The 19,850-nt window shown below is 39.5% G+C and overlaps 1 protein-coding gene across 14 annotated transcripts in view; it reads right to left on the bottom strand.

Moving 5' to 3' along the window:
• Positions 1-19,850, bottom strand: part of LOC111868862 (MAP7 domain-containing protein 2) — a 210,648-nt gene that overhangs the window by 37,100 nt on the left and 153,698 nt on the right. For 11 of the 14 annotated variants that reach the window (XM_023859894.2, XM_023859896.2, XM_023859891.1 and 8 more), the window contains 5 exons: positions 16,531-16,608; positions 13,659-13,730; positions 9,357-9,634; positions 5,752-5,879; positions 3,250-3,380 (listed from right to left, as the gene is read on the bottom strand). In XM_023859894.2, coding sequence (XP_023715662.1) covers positions 3,250-3,380; positions 5,752-5,879; positions 9,357-9,634; positions 13,659-13,730; positions 16,531-16,608 — 687 coding nt within the window. The remainder of the gene's footprint in view (positions 1-3,249; positions 3,381-5,751; positions 5,880-9,356; positions 9,635-13,658; positions 13,731-16,530; positions 16,609-19,850) is intronic. The other 3 variants (XM_023859890.2, XM_023859889.2, XM_023859893.2) reach the window with 3 other exon arrangements.

Below are 19,850 nucleotides of genomic sequence, written 5' to 3' on the forward strand. Positions count from 1 at the left end.
GGCAAGAGCTGTAAAAATTCAAAACAGAAAAAATTAACTTAGCTGATTTCTAGGATAAAAAAATATTTCTACAAGATAAGCAATTTCATCAATTCTTGTCTATGAAAACAGCATACATACATTTATTTACATAAATTCTATATATAAAATTCAGGCACACACAGCTGACTCAAGGAACAATGCCATTTCCAAAATGCAATGCAAAAAGTACTGCTTTTTTAAATGTCCAAATGCAAACCAACTGTTTAATATTTCTGTGTATCTGAATTGCATAGTATCTGAATCTCATATAATGATTACAGTCTTCTGGGACGTGACACCATGTAGTTTGGTAGGTATATGGAACTATTTTGGAGCAACTTGTTGCACTTCTTTCAACCTTCTCCACCCCTCTCTTCTACCCTGAACTTGGAACTAGCAAATTCCTCTAAATATGTTGACACCCATCTACCAAACTACGTGTACATGGTGTCACACTATTATCTTCATATATTAAATCTGTTTCAGTTCTTAGTTTTATGTTAACTATCACACATATGAAAGCAGAGAACAAAAGAAAAGTTAAAATCTAATAACACAACACAGTTATAAATTACCCCAGCTTCTATCAAAGATAATTTGAATAAAATGTTTTGAAGTGTTTCAGAATGACAGCCGCATGCCTCATGAAAGCTTTCACCACTTTCTAGGGTTCTGAAGAAAAGAAATTTCTTACTTAGAACCATAATATCAAGATGTGTGCACATCTGTTCATCTGCCTCACAACCTACTGACACTAACAGACTAAACTTTGCAAAACCAACTATGGGAAGTCAAGCCACCTTAGTACCTTCCAACTCCTTGTCAACATCATCGACCAGATGGCTGTGTAAACATACTGTCACCTGTTAGTAACTAGACATGGGGTTTGGACTGGTAACGTGATTTACTGAACACTAAAGAGCAACAAGTAATTATAAAGCTCACACTAATTCACTCACTCTGCTTCCCATTACAGCTCACACTGAGTCTTCTGTGTCCTCACTCATCACTGACTGGTAAAAGATCCTCTTCCATTAGCTTAGTTACAGGCTGGCAGCTGCTTCACAACTGACTAACTCAACTAACTCATGACAGTGACTTCAAAGTCAATGTTATGTTATGATTGATGGTCAGTTGGCCAGTCTGTCTTAGTCAAGCTCCACCTTGGGCCCAAGACCAGGTTTTTGTTACAGACACACAGTTCAAGGTTTGCTGATGTGGGGTGCCCTTTCTGATGAGAGGACGGGTCTGTTGTTTACAACTGCTACTGGTCCTCGCCAGCAGTCATTCTCAGGTCTGAGTCTCACAGAACTCAGACCATATTTTACTGCCTCAGATTCAAGACTCCCAAAACCTGGAGGGTCAGGTCCTCATATCTATCCCTCAGGAACAGGGTGGACCAGTTATATCCTCAGGCAATGGGTTCCCTTTTCATCACCTCCTAACTGACTTGACCCATTAGTCCTTGCTATATAGCCTCAGCATGGACTGCACAGAAAACAATGTTTCCAGCACTTCCTCTATTGTTGCGTGCATATCCGTTGGTGTGGAAACGAGTTTACCCATCCGTTACCACAAAATGGATGACTTCTTCTGGCTCCATTATTCTGGCCTTCAAATGTCCTGTCACAATAATCATAAATTTCTGTAGAGAATTTATTTTTATATTTAATGTATTTAGCAGATCTTAGAGAGATAGGATGGGATGGTATGGATTGGATAGATCTGGCTCAGGATAGGGACCAGTGGAGGGCTCTTGTGAACACGGCAATGAACCTTCGGGTTCCATAAAATGCTGGGAAATTCTTGAGTAGCTGCAGAATTGGCGGCTCCTCAAGAAGGGTTCAGCTCCATGAGTAAGTAAGCAAGCAGTTATTCTATGCTGTCTCCTTGAAAGTATGTAATTCCCTTATGGCTTGATACAGTGATTCCAGCAATTCTGCCATTCTTCAAAGCTCTATGGAATCTCTAAGTTTCCAAATCTGCAATTGTTGTCTGTGATTTTGCTTTGATTGTAACATGGCCATCAGATTTCTTCATCATGGGTAGTGACACTCGCATGGTTTCCACACATAAATGGATTGCTGACTGAGCTAGAGCACTGTCATGGTAGAGAAACCAATCCCCAGGCACCACTTCATATAACAGTTTCAGAGCGCATCATTCCACAAACACCACAGAATATTCATGTAGAAATTTTGATTCACTGTTAGTTCCCAATGTGATGAGTTTCTGATGCACAGTATCAAAAGACAATACCCTAACCATTCAGTAGCCTTCAGCAAGAATATTTAACATATTTCAACTCCATAAAACACTAACATTTTTTAGTTCAACTTCAAAAGAAAGTTTTCTTATGTTGTGGGTGTCTACTGCAGTTTTTTCTGTGATGGAGTTGAGGTTCTCACCTTCTGAGATGTGATGGCATGTAGTCCAGTACAAGTTTGCCAGTGCTTCGGAAGTACATAATGCCTCCACCTTCCTCTCTTTCCTTTTACTATTGCTTGTTGCTTGTTCAGCTTTTACTCTCTACCCTCAAAATGGAGGTATTATATTCCTCTAAAATGCTGGTTAACTTCTACCAGACTACAGAGTGTCATATAGCAGATTATTATTATTATTATTAGAGGGGGTGGGTTTCCCCATGCACTTAGACCAGTTATTGGTCCATTGTGCGTCTATAACAGATGATAGGACACTTCACACTTTTACCTAGTTTGTAACAAAATGTGATGTATACATATTCTTCTTCAAAGTCTGTTGTACTTTTTAAGAAATGAAATTCATGGACAGCACTACATCTTACATTACTTCATGTCTTATCCAAAAGCAAATAATTCAGTGGACTGTACTAACACAAGCATCATTGAAGATACAGTCTTGAAAATTTATTTTTCATTTCCTAGTGTTTTGAGTGAGCAACAGTGAAACTGGGGGAACAATAAGTTCACCTCCTACATTAATTCATGTGGGATCTGTGGTGGATGAAATAACAGTGGGGCCAGAGCATTTTCTCCCCCTGAGCACCTTCATTCTTCCTACCAATTATAATTATAAATCATTACTGCTCTCTATTCATTTACCATCAGAGGCTGGTGTACTAAGGTCTGTCTGATGCCAGAGCAGACAGACTTGGTCTTACTCCACTCCTGCAACTAGGCACACTACTCTCTTCACACCAAAGTTTAAACTAACTTAATTACAAACATGTGTCTATGTGCTTCCAACCTTCGCCAGGTTTGCGGTCAAGACCACTGGCTGATGTGGCTCTCTTCTTACTCCCATCCAACTCCCGTTCCGATGAACGGCGAGTTAAAGGAGCTGCTGAGAATGTCATCACATTTGTTGTTGACGTTGCCCTGAAACAACAGATTCTGTGTCACAATGTGTCTTCAAGGTTACATTCTATCCTCAGTTCACTTCACAACACACTGTAAACTGCAACAGTCACACGGCGCTCAACGGAAGGATAAATGTTGATGGCAAGACACAAATTCTTGTATATTTGGCTTATCTATGCATGACCTGCTAAACACTGTTTGGAAATGTGCTCACCCACTCACATATGGAAAGAGAACAATTTTGGATGGCAACACATTTTCCATTTCATGTTTGTGAGCACTCTGAAAACCTTGCTTGGTCATCTGTGGCACAGACAAAATGGAAAACAAGACCCAAAGACATTGAGATCAAGGGAATTCATAACAATTCATCTCTGTTTTAAGCTTAATTTTTTCCCCATTAACTTAAGCCTGCCCTGTGAATAGGATAAACAATACATGAGGAAATGAAATCTGCTCACCAATTTGAGGCTACAGCCGCAGCAAGGCAACAGAAAATATTGATTCACCTATTTCTGGAAAACCAAAATATTTGGCTAGTATACTCTGAAAACAATTCTGACCCATTCTGTTAAGTGTAATGTGTGCTGAGCACCAACTGATATTACAAGATGATAGTGTATAGTGAGCTGGACACTGTATGGGAGGTATCACAGCTTATATCCGAGTACTGTCATGGCATTTGCCTGGAAGAACAGAGAGAAACCATGACAGTTGCAGCAGATCCAATCAGTGGCTCAAAAGTGCAGAATATATTGAACAACAAGTCAGATGCTGTAAAGTTAAGCCAGTATGATTGGTGAAAATTGAAAAAGACCTGAAAGGTAGCGGCCATAACCTACTTGGATCCCAGGAATTGCCTGGAAGCAATGTTAAGATACAGCAGCCTGGCTGGGACCTAATCTGTGTACTTTTCAAACACAAATGAGGACTGCTTCCTACTACCTCATGAGTTCTTGTTACTATAAGACGGAACTGATCATGTAATACAAAAAGAAAACGACAATATTTCAGAACAATAAGTAGGGTAATTTTAACCACAAATAATCTGAAGCTTCTCATATCACAGTCAGCTCTTAATTTACACACTGTCATGTGTATTAGTGACTAGTATATGGGGTTTGGATTGGTGAATTGATTTACTGAACATTCACTAGTAGTTATTACAAATAATTATAATACTTTCAAGATTACTGTAATTATAACACACATATAATGTCTTCTATATCTGCTTTAACTAGCCGTTGCTAGGTAACAGGCCCAATCAATGGCTATTCCTCTACAAAGTTTTCACTATCCGTTTCCTGGCAATGGATTTTAACACAGGAACTATAACTGGCAGACTCTAGATATCACTGCACTACAGCACACATAGTCTTCACAGGTTGACTTCTCATTCTTCTACTACTACGAACTTCCTGTGGTTATGTCTTACTGGCAACTGACTCTCAACTGCTCAGTCCAATTCCCTCAACTGACTCGGTTATTTTGGGAATATCATTATATTGCTGTGGCAGCAACCACATAGAAAACACAGTTATATTGCAAGAATCATTGCGTAACCTAGCAACTGGTCACAGGGAACCCATTTCCTATTCTTGCATGGCGCTGACTATGTAGAAAACACAGTTTCCTTTATACTGTTGCATGCTGGGAAGCATTTACTGAGCTGCTACCTGGCAATGCTTTGACCAAACATGCTTGCTTACTTACTTACTTACTCATGGAGCTGAGCCCTTCTGGAGGAGCTGCCAATTCTGCAGCTACTCAAGAATTTCCCAGCATTTTATGGAACCTGAAGGTTCATCACCGTGTTCACAAGAGCCCTCCACTGGTCCCTATCCTGAGCCAGATCTATCCAATCCATACCATCCCATCCTATCTCTCCAAAATCCATTCTAATATTGTCCACCCACCTATGCCTTGGGCTTCCCTGTGGTCTCTTTCCTTATGGCTTTCCCACCAAATCTGCTACAATATTAAACAGCTTCATATTTAACTGAACAATTTTGTTATACCTTCAGCAAATACTCCACATCATTCTACCACACTTCTGAACTTTTCTGCACAACTCAATTTTAGAAAACTGATTCATATTGTGACCTTCTGGATAATTAAATTGTGTAGAAGTCTGGTACATGGGTATCAATGATTCAGAAGAACTTGCTGCATACATATTTAGTGTAGTCACTTCTACCCAGAAGCTAAAGAAGTAATGTTGGTATCCACCTATCAGATGACATGGTCTCATAACTGACAAGATGACACGTTCCTTCAAAATCATGGCACCAATTTATTGAACTACACAGCATCACATCTCAGAGATGGTAATCTTGATACTCAGCTTCCAGAACTGCAGTAACCTGACAAGCTGAGTGTGTTTTCTTACCTCCTAGTGCCCCAGAAGGAACCGCCGGTATCAGCAGGTTCTAGCATCCTTGGAGTTGAACTTCCAAATGCAAATACTATTGAACTACGTTCATTCTTTCGTTTTGAGTCGATCCGAGCTTCTCGTTCCTACAGAATAAGAAAAAACTGATAGTAAGAACTAAAAGCAGTATTTGAAATGATAAAGAAATAACTTGACCCATCTTCACTTGGTATGAAATATGACATATGTACATGAAACAAAGCAATCATGTAAACAATTATCATCATCATCATCATCATTATTATTATTATTATCATTATTATTATTATTATTATTATTATTATGTCTTCCTTATTCCATTACATCTATAATAGGCAAAAGCCTTAGATACAGAATTGTGTCAATTTATCCTACTAATACTCTTAAGCAATTGTCAAGAAGACTTACAAAATAAGACAATGTATGTTTACATCATAATACCATATTTAGCTCATATTAAAAACAAGTTAAAATATTTTGAACACATTAAAAACAACTGATACATCAGTCAGAGCTTCCACCAGCAATCTGGTGACAATATGCTTTTACACTGTCATACATTAAGTCATTAGCTGTTGGATAATCATCATCACAAAACTTCAACAAGCATGTTACATTTATTTCATGGTTCTATTACATAAATGTAACTGGTGTTAAGAATGATAACCAGATACAACAGGAAACTGCAAGCATCATATGCAATGCCTGCTGCTTTGCTTGAGGCTATCATTGCAAATCATAATTTTAAGAAAGGAACGGAAGGAAGGAAAGAGTTGTGAAATTCATTTATAGTTCAAATTTCTAGGTTATGATTCTCATTACTTTATTATAGCAATGCTGGAAGGATCTTAACAAGAAGTGCGTCTTTTTCAAACAAATGGTAAGGCAAGGAATTGCAACAAATCAATTTACTCAAAGCATATTACATAAATTTTCTTGTGTGGGCCATGTGAGTCAGCAGTGGGAGTAGGGCATATTTCTGCAGTCCTACCATGCAGTTTAGCACTGAAACATTATCATGACAGAATTGACAGATATACACTGACATATGAAAGGACAATGTCAAAGGGAGTAACACTGACAGATCTGCAACTAAAATTTGGTTCTTGGAAAGTGATTATGGTGCTACTGGTGACCAGTGGAATAAAGATGAAGCTGGGCCCACAAGTTGAGCTGGCAAAGGTTGATCAGAGTTTGTCATTTGCCTAGAGAAACAAAGCAAGGCAATAAACAGGGTATTAAACACATAAATAAGTACACTCCAAAGAGTTCTATCTTGTGGTATATAAAGCCAGGCAGCCAACTGAATATCAACTGATATTTCAGAGGAACATGTCCTCTCCACCTGTAGGGTCAAAGAATAAGCCAAGAATGAAACCAGCACAGACCTGAATTTCCAACCTGTTTCATACAAGTTTCTTGCTTGGCTTACACTTCAACCCTGAAGATATAGGTGACATGTTCCTGTGAAATGTCAGTAGAATTTCAGTAGACAGCATGGCATTATATCCCAGAAGACAAAACCCTTCACAAACACTGATGAGAGAACCTCAGATCCTACACGGCGTTATATCCCAGAAGACACAACTCTTCATAACCACTGCTGTCAGAACCTCAGATCCTACATGGCGTTATATCCCAGAAGACAGAACTCTTCATAACCACTGCTGTCAGAATCTCAGATCCTACATGGCGCTATATCCCAGAAGACAGAACTCTACATAACCACCGCTGTGAGAACCTCAGATCCTACATGGCGTTATATCCCAGAAGACAGAACTCTTCATAACCATCGGTGTGAGAACCTCAGATCCTACACAGTGCTATATCCTAGAAGACAGAACTGTTCATAACCAACGCTGTGAGAACCTCAGATCCTACACAGCACTATATCCTAGAAGAGAGAACTGTTCATAACCAACGCTGTGAGAACCTCAGATCCTACACAGCACTATATCCTAGAAGAGAGAACTGTTCATAACCAACGCTGTGAGATCCTCAGATCCTACACTGTGCTATATCCCAGAATATAGAACTCCTCATAACCACCGCTGTGAGAACCTCAGATCCTACACAGGGCTATATCCTAGAAGACAGAACTGTTCATAACCAATGCTGTGAGAACCTCAGATCATACACTGTGCTATATCCCAGAATACAGAACTCTTCATAACCACCGCTGTGAGAACCTCAGATCCTACACAGCGCTACATCCTAGAAGACAGAACTGTTCATAACTAATGCCATGAGAACCTCAGCTCCTACACAGCGTTACATCCCAGAAGACATAACTCCTCATAACCTCCGATGTGAGAACCTCAGATCCTACACAGCGCTATATCCCAGAAGACAGAACTCTTCATAACCACCGCTGTGAGAACCTCAGATCCTACACGGCGTTATATCCCAGAAGACAGAACCCTTCATAACCACTGGTGAGAGAACCTCAAATCCTACGAGAACTCTATAAAAATTAAGAGAGGGACACAGTCGCTTAGCTCAAAATCTGGTATGTTAAGTAGGGTTATAAATGAAGTGATTAATGAAAACAACCAGATCAAACAGGTGATGAAAGGACGTGAGGACAAGAGGCACCAGGAAACTGAAAGAGCAGGAAGAAAAATATGATTAGTATATACTGTACATGGCACAGTCAACAGAATACGGTAAGCTAGGCAATTAAAATAATTAAATCAAGCTGTAATGATAGAGAAATGATACAAAATGACAGAAGTTGTTTTTGAATAGTAAAAAGACTTATTTGGTATTCTAACACAAAGTGAAACTTGAGCGGTTTCAAGGAGACATGCTTACACTGAGTGTTGTACAAGAAATGTGACTAGCAGGTAGCAGGGATGTGACAATTAAAAGTGACTATAAGATGATTTGGTGCATGCAGTAGTGTAGTTGGTTGAGGCACTATGCTACAAGCTGGAAGGTTGTGGGTTCGACTCCCTATGAGGTCACTGAATTTTTGCAATTTACCTAATCCTTCCAGCCACAATATGGCCCTGGGGTCGACAGAGCCTCTAACAGACATGAGTAATAGAAAGATTCCTGGAGGGTAAGGGGCAGCCGGTGTGTAAGGCTGACAACCTCACTTCCATCGCTGAGCTGTCTGTCTACAAAATGTGGGAGCCTCGACCTCACACACACCCATGGGCCTTCATGACCTGTTACAGGGACAGCTTTACCTTTTTATAAATTGATTTTGGAAACGAAGATGCCTCCTAGGTATGGGTGAGGAGGATGCTATCATGTACTTATTAACATCTGTGGAAAAGAAAAAGTGGAGCGAAAAATATGTACATAATAAGTGAAAGAGCATAAATGAGGGTTCAGAATGTAACATGATTTGACAGATATTCATTACATATATTTAAAATCAGACACAAAAACTTTTTAAGACATAACCTCAAACTGAGGTAAGAGGAAATGGAAATATATAAATTAGAACTGTATAGCAAGGTACCGGAATTGAGAACTCTACATGCCATTGAACTGTGTACTATACGATGCTGGTGTTATAGGGCACAGGTATATATGTATATGAGAACACAATATATTCAAAGTCAAATTCATACCTGATTCTTTCTCAGTATTGCCTCTCGACGATCTCTTTCTGCCTCCCATATCTGGCGTTTTCTTTCCTCCACCTGATGCCGCTTATCACTATCTCTTTGTCGCAGTTCATCTATGCGTCTTCTTCGTTCCTCTTCCTTCTGTTCTCGGAACTTCTGGGCAGCTATTGCCTGTTGCTTCAGTTCCTCCAACTTTCTCTGCCTCTCCTCATTCTGTCGTTCACGGAGTGCTCGGATTCTCTCCTCACGCTCCTTTTGTGACAAGTTTGAACCGTCTTTCCCTGTAAACAATCAATCAGATTTAAAATCTTAAGTTCTTAGAGCCAACTGGTGGCACCTGAAGAAGGAGTCATCTCCATGGAGTTAGCTAGTTAGTTAGTTAATTAGTTAGAGGTTCCTACAGCAGTAAATCTTATGATTAGTCTTCTGGAATGTGATACCATGCAGCTCATAAATAGGTACCAACGTTGCAGAGGACCTTCTGCTTCCATCTTCAGGACACAGGATGGGGGTAGCAGGTTCCAACAAACCACTGGTACCTATCTATCAAAATACCAGCCTCACATTCCAGAAAGCTGTAATCTTCATATTAAATTTACCTACACTATTTCAGGGGCAGTGACCAACCTTGTCCCCTTGAAAATAGCATGGCTTTTCTGAACATCAATTAAATAAACTGCATTTACTGCGTAAATGCAGCAGACATAAGAAACTTCACTCATATATCAAAATCTGTGAAATCAGGGTATTTCACACTTATCTCATAGAAAAATTAAATTAATGTATGTATGATTCAGAGAATATTCCGTTTCAACAAGTTTTTTTGGTTGATGTTGTATTTAATTCTTGTTCATCCCTAGAAGACAATTATTGTACATAACTGCAATGATCATGTCCTGTTACGTGCACAGCTCACACCACTCATTATGTCATCTGTAGTCATGCGTGTTCCTGTTACATGCTGATTTAATGATGTTGCAGAACACAGATCAATTAGTGGACCACCAAAATCTATCAAGTGATACAAATAGTGCTTTGAGATACAACAATGAGTGAGCACGAATTTCTGAATGGTAACGTTCGAAGAGGGGCAAATATCTGTCAAAAGCAACAAGCGTCTTGAATGTCCCTCAGTCAGGAAAAAGATAGCTCAAGTGGGTGATTTAATGTGAAATGATAGAACAATGACTACTCATGCAATCTGGTCCCATTTCCAAGATCCAAGGAGGCAGTCTTAGCTTCACTTCCAGGATCCCTAGAGGCAGTTTGGCTTTACCTCCAGGATCTCAAGGGGTAGTCTGGCTTCACCTTAAGGGTCCCAGGAGGCAGTTTGGCTTCACCTCCAGGATCCAAAGAGGCAGTCTGGTTTCACCTCCAGGGTCCCTGGAGGCAGTCTGGCTTCACCTCCAGGGTCCAAAGAGGCAGTTTGGCTTCACCTCCAGGGTCCAAAGAGGCAGTTTGGCTTCATCTCCAAGATGCCAGGATAGTGGTGTGCCAAGTCTAATCAGAGTTTCTACAAGAGGTACTTTCACAAACTTGATAATCATTACGTCACTGGTGGNTCGCTTGAGGCAGTCTGGCTTCACCTCCAGGGTCCCTGGAGGCAGTCTGGCTTCACCTCCAGGGTCCAAAGAGGCAGTTTGGCTTCACCTCCAGGGTCCAAAGAGGCAGTTTGGCTTCATCTCCAAGATGCCAGGATAGTGGTGTGCCAAGTCTAATCAGAGTTTCTACAAGAGGTACTTTCACAAACTTGATAATCATTACGTCACTGGTGGCCAAGCAACAAGTCCATACCAATGAGAATACCAACATGGCCACTGTGTAAATTATTTAATGTATGGTCCTGCTATTTTGTGATAACATACCTTTTGGAATATACAATTTTCTTAAGGTAATTATTTTTTTGTAGAATGAGAATAACACAAACTGCATGAAATCTGTGTTACTTGACTTTCCACTTAATACTTTAGAAAATAAATATAGCTATACATGAATTCCAGCACTGTTTCCAACTGTCATAGCACTTCTAGAAGTTGTTCTCTTGCAAACTGTTTATAACAGCTGTCATAACCTTCCGAAGCTCTTCCATGGCTTCAGAATGTGATGCCTTGTGACAATTCTTCATGGTAGGGAAGATGATGAGGTCACACAGTGTGAGATTTAGAGATAAGTTGAGTGTTCCAGGACCATGACTGATTTTCTCAACCTTAATGTAAAGTACTATGTGTGAGCACACACTGTTATGGTGCAATATCAATTTGTCAGGGAATAATTCTGGCTGCATATGATGAACCTGCTGTCTTAGATGTTCCAGCACTTGAAAATAAAACTTCTGGTTGACAGTCTAACCAGGAGGGACAAACTCTCAGTGCACTATCACTCTGCAGTCAAAGAAACAAATAAACACTGTCCTGACCTTTGATTCTAACACCCACACTTTCCTGAAGCAGGGTGAGCCTGGAGATTTCCACCATATGCTCTTCATCTTTGTCAAGTCATATTGAGAAACCCAACTTTCATCCCCAGTGATGATTCTGTTTACATATTTGAAGTGTGAAGAAAAATCTTATATTGATTCTTTGTTCAAAATATTTATTGCCCATTTTCCTGACAACCTACCTACACATTACACCAGTTTCAACACAACAGCTCTGCATTTGCTACACTTGTCAATATTAGTCTATTATGAATAATCAGTTTCAATATTTCTAGTCACTATAGATTTCATGTTACATGTTTATTAATAAAATTAGCTACTGTTCTTTCTGTGATAAAATGTAATACAAAGTTTTAATTTAATAATTAACTGGATACTTTTCATTACAATGTTAATCAAATGACAGTAACATACTCCTGTGAATCTAATTTATTTTAATTTTTATATTCACCTTGATCAAACGAAACACTATATATATATATATATATATATATATACACACACACACACACACACACACACACACACACTATACATCTAATTTTAGTTTCATCGGTACCAATTTCAATGACTTGCAGCTGTCCTCAGTACTGCAATGCCAACAGCACTAGTACCAAACAACTATAAAACCTGAACTGAATATTATTTCAGGATATTCCTATAATTTTCTAGCATTATCACCAAAAACATTGCTCTTTGACATTAGTTCAATCATGTTAAAAAATTATGTATATAAAATCACTTACTCTATATCTGTTACAGTGTTAAAGGCTTTAACCCTTTAAATCACAATGGTAACTACACATACCGTCGGCTTTAACGTAAAAAAAAACCTTGCATTCTGCTTACAGAGTTTCGTATGACAAGAAGCTGCATGTGTCATACAATTCTCTCTAAAAAATAGTGATTATTTCCCTTAACAGCATTAACTGACTAGTATTTGTAACTGAGGAACTGTGTGTTTTCTGTGCATATGTGAGAATATCTTGTGCAAAACTACAACATTTCCAGAACATAATACTGCCCAGTGCATTACATTAGACTGAAATGTGTACCGTATGTTCATTTCATGCAGCAGTCCATTCAATACACAATTACCTCTTTAAAATAAAGTCATTAATATGTACCACCCGCTTTAATATTAAAAGTAATAGATTTCTTCTCACAAAGTGTATTTATGAATTTTGTACGAATTAACGATTATTTTCCTATACTGCATTGACTGCCTCATCTTTGAGATGGAGGTGCAGTATGTTTTCTGAGAGACATGAAACAAATCTTTAAATATTATTTAAAAGAACTGTAGCCTTCAAAGGGTTGAGCATTCCATCATGATCTGCAATTCTTTCTATTCAATGAGGAGACTATGGCAGGAGAGAATTCTGGGGTCCAACTGTGTTTACAAAACTGCTTACAGGACTTTCATTTGTTACAATCAATACAAATAAATCAAGGGGGGGGGGATTAATGAGAGCAGGGAATGAGCCACAATTGGAGTCCCCATGATTTGAAGGATCCAACATCCTGATGTTTGTAAATAAAACTGCTTACCAGATTCCCTTGTGACACATCTCAATGAATCCCAATGCAATCATTAACTTACTTCGCTTGTCTTAAAAGAACAGCCTCCTAATTAAGTGCAACAGGGTATAAACAAGTAATTAAAATGTTGATGACCAGCAGTTTGAACTAAAATCCACTATGCCTACTATCATAACCTGCGTACAGCATCAGGCTTCAAGGAATGCAAAGAAAACAGAAGCCAAAAATTAACATAAAAATCTACTGATGTAACATGTCAGCCTATGACTACCTGAATACAACAGGCAACAAAATGCAATTAGAGTGGTTACATTTAACCCGGCTACCTGGAGCAGTAATGAAGTCTAAAGGCGCAGTCTCAGCACAAGTTTCACCATCATCTGACTCCGCACCACAGTCTGGCAAGTCAAACAAAGGGAACCTTGATTCATATGAAAGTTATCATTAGAAGAGGGTGTCAGCTATCACTCACTCAAGCAATCATAAGATATTTCCTGCAAATTCTTATTCATAGTTATATGTGCTCTCACGTGTACATAAACTCAGTAGAAAAACCAAACCGAGCCATTAGTTTTGTTTCATACATATGAAGACATAAACACACAATATGTCCCAATATCTTTACTCCTCTCATGACAGCAAAACCAGTGACACCGCATAACCTTGCTGTGAGATGGTGATGGTGTACATGGTCAAAATGTGGACTGGAACAGTGCACATGATCATAAACCATTACTGTCATATGCACTTCTACATTTGGAGACGTTAGTGTGCATTGTGATTTATGAAGCGGAAGATTTAAAAGAACAATGCAGTATAAAGATATCTACAAATCTGTAACAACACATGTAAAACTTAACAAAAGTTAAGGAACCAGTGGGAATAATATGAACTATTAAGTGGTTTCCAAAATCTGAGGCTCGCAGAGTACTGCCTATGAAGATTACTGTCCTCTGGAATGTGACACCATGCAGTTGGGTAAACTGTTACCTTACTTACTTACTTACTCATGGAGCCGAGTCCTTCTGGAGGAGCCGCCAAATCTGCAGCTACTCAAGAATTTCCCAGCATTTTATGGAACCCGAAGGTTCATTACTGTGTTCACAAGAGCCCTCCACTGGTCCCTATCCTGAGCCAGATCGATCCAATCAATACCATCCCATTCTATCTTTCAAAGATCCATTTTAATATTGTCCACCCACATACACCTAGGTCTTCCCAGTGGTCTCTTTCCTTCTGGCTCTGCCACCAATATCCTATACGCATTCCTCGTCTCCCCCATTCATGCTACATTCCCTACCCACCTCATCCTCCTTGACTTGATAATTCTAATTATTCTTGGAGAAGGGTACAAGTTATGAAGCTCCTCATTATGCAGTTTTCTCCAGCCTTCTGTCACTTCATCTCTCTTCGGCCCAAATATTCTCCTCAGCACCCTGGTCTCAAACACCCTGAGTCTATGTTCCTCCCTTAATGTCAGAGACCAAGTTTCACATCCATACAAAACCACAGGCAAAATTATAGTTTTGTATATTCTAATTGTTATGTTTTTCGACAGCAGACGAGAAGACAAAAGGTTCTGGTCTGAATTGTAGCAAGCATTACCCGAGTTCAATCGCCTCTTNCTCCTGTTACTGCATGCGCTGTACTGCTAGATCATTCTAGAATGAAGACATCATGGCATGCAGTACAATAGTTTAACGTGCATAAAGACACCTGAAGATGGCACATTAGTGCTGAAACATGTAGTGTTGAAGTGAAGAATAAGGTGAAAAAAGTGTATACACTGTAAGACGGTCAGCATAAACCATGGACATGAATCAGTGTAACAGGACGTTAAAATATAACATAGTTTTGCATATTCTAATTTTTATGTTTTTGGAGAGCAGATGAGAAGACAAAAGTTCGCTGACAGTGACCTACCAGACCAAAATGCACTGCATACCAGAAGACAGTGATCTTCAGACTGACTTCAGATGCATGTATAAAATATTACGGATGTCCATCCAGGATCCAAACAGACACACACGATGCATGAGTTAGTGAGCCAATCCACAAGATGGGTGTTTCATTATCTGCTATTTGGAACAACATTCGTATGGAACTTGCCTGACTCTTTTATTAAAATATCTGATGACACAACAGGTTGTTCTCAAATATGTGTCCCACTTACTGAAGAAAACGAAGAAAATCAAAATGGGGTCATTCTGTGCCATAACTTCAAGTATAAGTTCTGGACAATCTAAAATTTTCTTTTCCTCTCTTCTCTAAAATTAAAGTTCAACTGAATGAGCAGATGTCTGGTATCACCAGCATCAGGTACAAAACAGAATAAAATAACAGAAGTTTCAGAAATGGATACAACAGCAGAATCGTTATATAAACTCAAAATTTATTTCAAACAGGATAAGACATAACAAGCAAAGTAACCTGTAACCTGTCTTTAATGAAGTCCTGAAAGTTTGAGATATTTGTTCTGAACTTGTGTTCCATTTCACTCCTAACATAGAAATGATTTAATTCTTGAACAACTTTGATGATCTCTGACTAAGGCAAACCTGGAAAAAACTAGCTGGGGGAGGTTGCTTTGATGTCAGATGTAGAGAAGATCATCTACAGGACCTGGCAAACTACTGACACGCTGTCATTCGTTATAGCCCTCCAGTTAACTTTCTTCTTCATGAGATCTCAAGGTTGTCAGAAGTGGAGGTTACTGTCTTCTGGATTACATACCACATGTTCCAGTAGTTGTGTACACATATTTCAGAGGACCCTACTGCTGGCTTCTATCCTGAAGCTGGACACAGCAGGTGCCTCTGAAATACTGGTACCCACAAACAAGATTGCACAATATTATAATTCAGAAGACCACAAATCCAATTAATGCCTCATTTAATTAAAATTAAGAACAGTTACCTTGGGATTATTATATTTAAGGACAACATGAATATCATTAACAAACATATTATCTACATGCTATGTACACATGCTTTACAGAAAGACACACACTATCAAATCAGACAAGTCTAACTGAATATATCAATTTGTTAGCATTCACTAACAACAAAGTTGTAGGAATAATTCATGCATGACACTGAATCTACGCTTCAACAAATACACGACATGATCAATATGCTACATGCAGCCTAGGCCACCACTGCACTGTCAACACTTCCACTGTTCAACCATGCCTTTTACCTTGGCTAACTGTTTCATTCTGAAGTGAATCTGCTTCATTTCCGACGTATGCAAACCAGTGAAGCGTACCAGAATTCCCTAGACAAAGGATAATATTCTTTCATGTTAGAAACAACTAATACAATACAAATGGTTCCCAATATGCAGCCACAGATCGAGGGGTCATGTAAAATAAATGGAAGTTTCATACTGATAATGTAACATGCTTGGGCCTTAAAACACTAATGGAAATACAATAATCATAAGTATTAAAAAATTAACGGGGTTCAAAGACACAAAAAAATATTGTATAACAAATATGAATATTCTTGTAAGATTTGACGCTTTCACGGCGGTGACTATGAAGAAAGCAGTCTTCTGGGATTTGGCACCGTGTATAAGTGGTGTTAACCGACGTTTCGGAGGAACGTATCGCCTCCATCTTCAGGGTAGAAGAAAAAGTATAAGAAATCTGCAAGCGACAAGACCGTGAGAACGGTAAAAGCAGTCTGCTTTTACCGTTCTCACGGTCTTGTCGCTTGCAGATTTCTTATACTTTTTCTTCTACCCTGAAGATGGAGGCGATACGTTCCTCCGAAACGTCGGTTAACACCACTTATACACGGTGCCAAATCCCAGAAGACTGCTTTCTTCATGAATATTCTTGGTCCACACCTTGTAAAGCAGACATTTGAAGGAAGTGTCTTTACATTTGATGTCAAGAAACTACAAATGCTAGAACTATCCTGTGTACTGCAACTACAGCTCTACACAGAAACCTTAAGATGTCATACTGAGCCGATCTCTTCGGCTCATTGGATGTAGTACCCTCTCTGAGCGACGGTGGCCACGGCTCCCACCATGTTTTCCTACATTCCTTACCACTTATCCTTATTCCGTGGCGTATCTTACGTCATCACTCCCCTGTCTTTCCTGATTCGGCTGAGGTACAAGTAATCTTCTGCCTGGAACGTCGTAGCGAACGGACGTGTCGCTCCGTAACAAATTTCTGTTTAGGCCGGCGCCTTGAAAAGATTTGGTTTGGCAGTAGACTCCAGGCAGGAGGACCCATCTCCAGGTAATACACATAATGTTGCTATTTCATTGTTAATTCTTGGAAGAACTCTGTAAGCCGAGAGTCTGTATGTTTTGCTTTTCTTTGTATTATGTGCCTAGGCGATTTTTTTTGGAGATGGAATTATGTAGCGTGAGTTTCTTGTTAAAAAAAATGTCTTACACGCCGCCTGTGGCGGAGAAGGGCGTGGTCTGCGAGTTGAGTCAAGAGATCTCGTGCCTGGTTATGCCAAATTATTGTGTTTTCCTTTTGGTACAATTTGCTAATCATTTATTAAATGTTATTTGATTTGATTGTTTACGTCTGTTGTATTTATTTGGTGGATGAAATAACACGAGAACACCCGTCCCCCAGCTAGTATGGTGGGGGCTCAATACAAACATGAATACTATAAATGCTGGGATAAACATATAAATAATGCTTATGATTTGTAGAGTACTTACATGAATAATTACACTAAAAATGATGACAGAAGACAATGTCATCCTTCACTATCAATATGATATAATCTTAATTTAAATAAATTCTCTTTCCTGCTTGTTATGTCATCTTTTCACAAAGGCCACGAATAAAATGCATCTGGGGTGAGTGCATGTGTGTATTGTATTGTATTGTATTGGAGAGGGTGGGTTTCCTCATGCATTTAGACCAACGGTTGGTCCATTGTGCGTCCCCCTGTGATATTCTACCAATCTCTATTCCCTACCGGTACTGGTGCGTGCCATCAGTCCCGACTCAGCCAGCGAGTTCGGCCTCCACTGGCTCAGCGGTATCTCGATGCTTCCCCCATCTACCAGAGGCGTTAGAGACTACTGTTGGGCGGGAAATGTCCTGAATTTGGCTCAGTGGTCCCCTTGGGACATGAGGTTCTTTTATGTGCTACGACACGGCACCCACGGCTTAAAGTCCCTCCCGGAGGACTTGTTCCCTGAATTTTTCCGCCCTTAAAAATTCCACGACCTCCGCCGGGTTTGAACCCGCGTACCTTGAGTCACGAGGTGGGAACGTTATCCCTAGACTACGGAGGCCGCTTGTGCATGTGTATATGTATGCATTATCTGTGTGATTATATCTAATAACTGCTATTGGCTCATGAATGTGTAACTCAAAGATACAACACTCATCTTCTTTGCACTGGCCATTAAACTGAATTTTTGTATGTTGAGTAAGAACTGCACATGTGTTGCTGATTTTGTAGTTCATGCCACGACAAACCAAAAGTGTGGCAACGATAGGTTAACACATGCCAGTAACAGGTATAACTGAGCATAACATCAGGTCCCTCTTGAACAATGGTACACATTTACCGAACTACATGGAGTTACATCTCTGAAGATCATAATCTTATTATTCACTGCCATGAAAACCTCAATTCTCAGAGTACTTATCTGAATATGAACATAGACATTCCACCATTTACACACTGCTTAATACTTAACTGTAACAGAAATAAATGCAGGCTTCAATGCAAAACTGTTCATGCCGTATCCACTGATCTGTCACAGAGGCTTAATTTCCATTCATCTACATTTCAAACAGACATATACTTGGAAAGAAAAATCCATGAGACTCTATGTGTTCATCCAAAGGTAATTCACATGCACAATAAAAGTTACTTAAGGGGTACACCGAATTTATAGCATGAAACAAACACTAAGGGTTAACAAATGCTGGATCACTTCGCGAGATATAAATTCTACCTGCCTCCACAAGACAAACTGCACCTTCTTCCTCTGTCGCAATTGCTTTGCCAACATCACATACTAACTGCATGGAAATGAGCCCTTCTTGAGAAGCTGTTAGTTGTGCAGCTACTCAAGAATTTCCCAAAACTGTCTGGAACACGAAGGTTCATTATCGAAGGTTCATTATCGTGTTCATAAAAGCCTAAACTGGTTATCTTGAGATGGACCAATTCAGTCCATATGAACCCATCCTATCTCTCTAAGATCAATTTTAATATTAATTTTCCTACCCACGTCTTGGTCGTCCTAGTGGCCCATTTCCTTCTGGCTTTCCCACCATAATCCTATATTCATTCCGCTTCTCCCCATGCATGCTACATGCCCTGCCCATCTCATTCTCCTTGACTTGATCATTCTAATTACCCTTGGCAAAGAATATGAAGCTCCTCATTATGCAGTTTCCTCCAACCTCCTGTCACTTCATCCCTCCTAGGTCTATACATTTCCCTCAGCACCCTGAGTCTATGTTCCTCCCTTAATGTCAGAGACCAAGCCTGCTATATACTACACCTTATATAATA

Source organism: Cryptotermes secundus, unplaced genomic scaffold, assembly GCF_002891405.2.
Source record: "Cryptotermes secundus unplaced genomic scaffold, Csec_1.0 scaffold523, whole genome shotgun sequence".
NCBI classification, from domain to species: Eukaryota; Metazoa; Arthropoda; class Insecta; order Blattodea; family Kalotermitidae; genus Cryptotermes; species Cryptotermes secundus.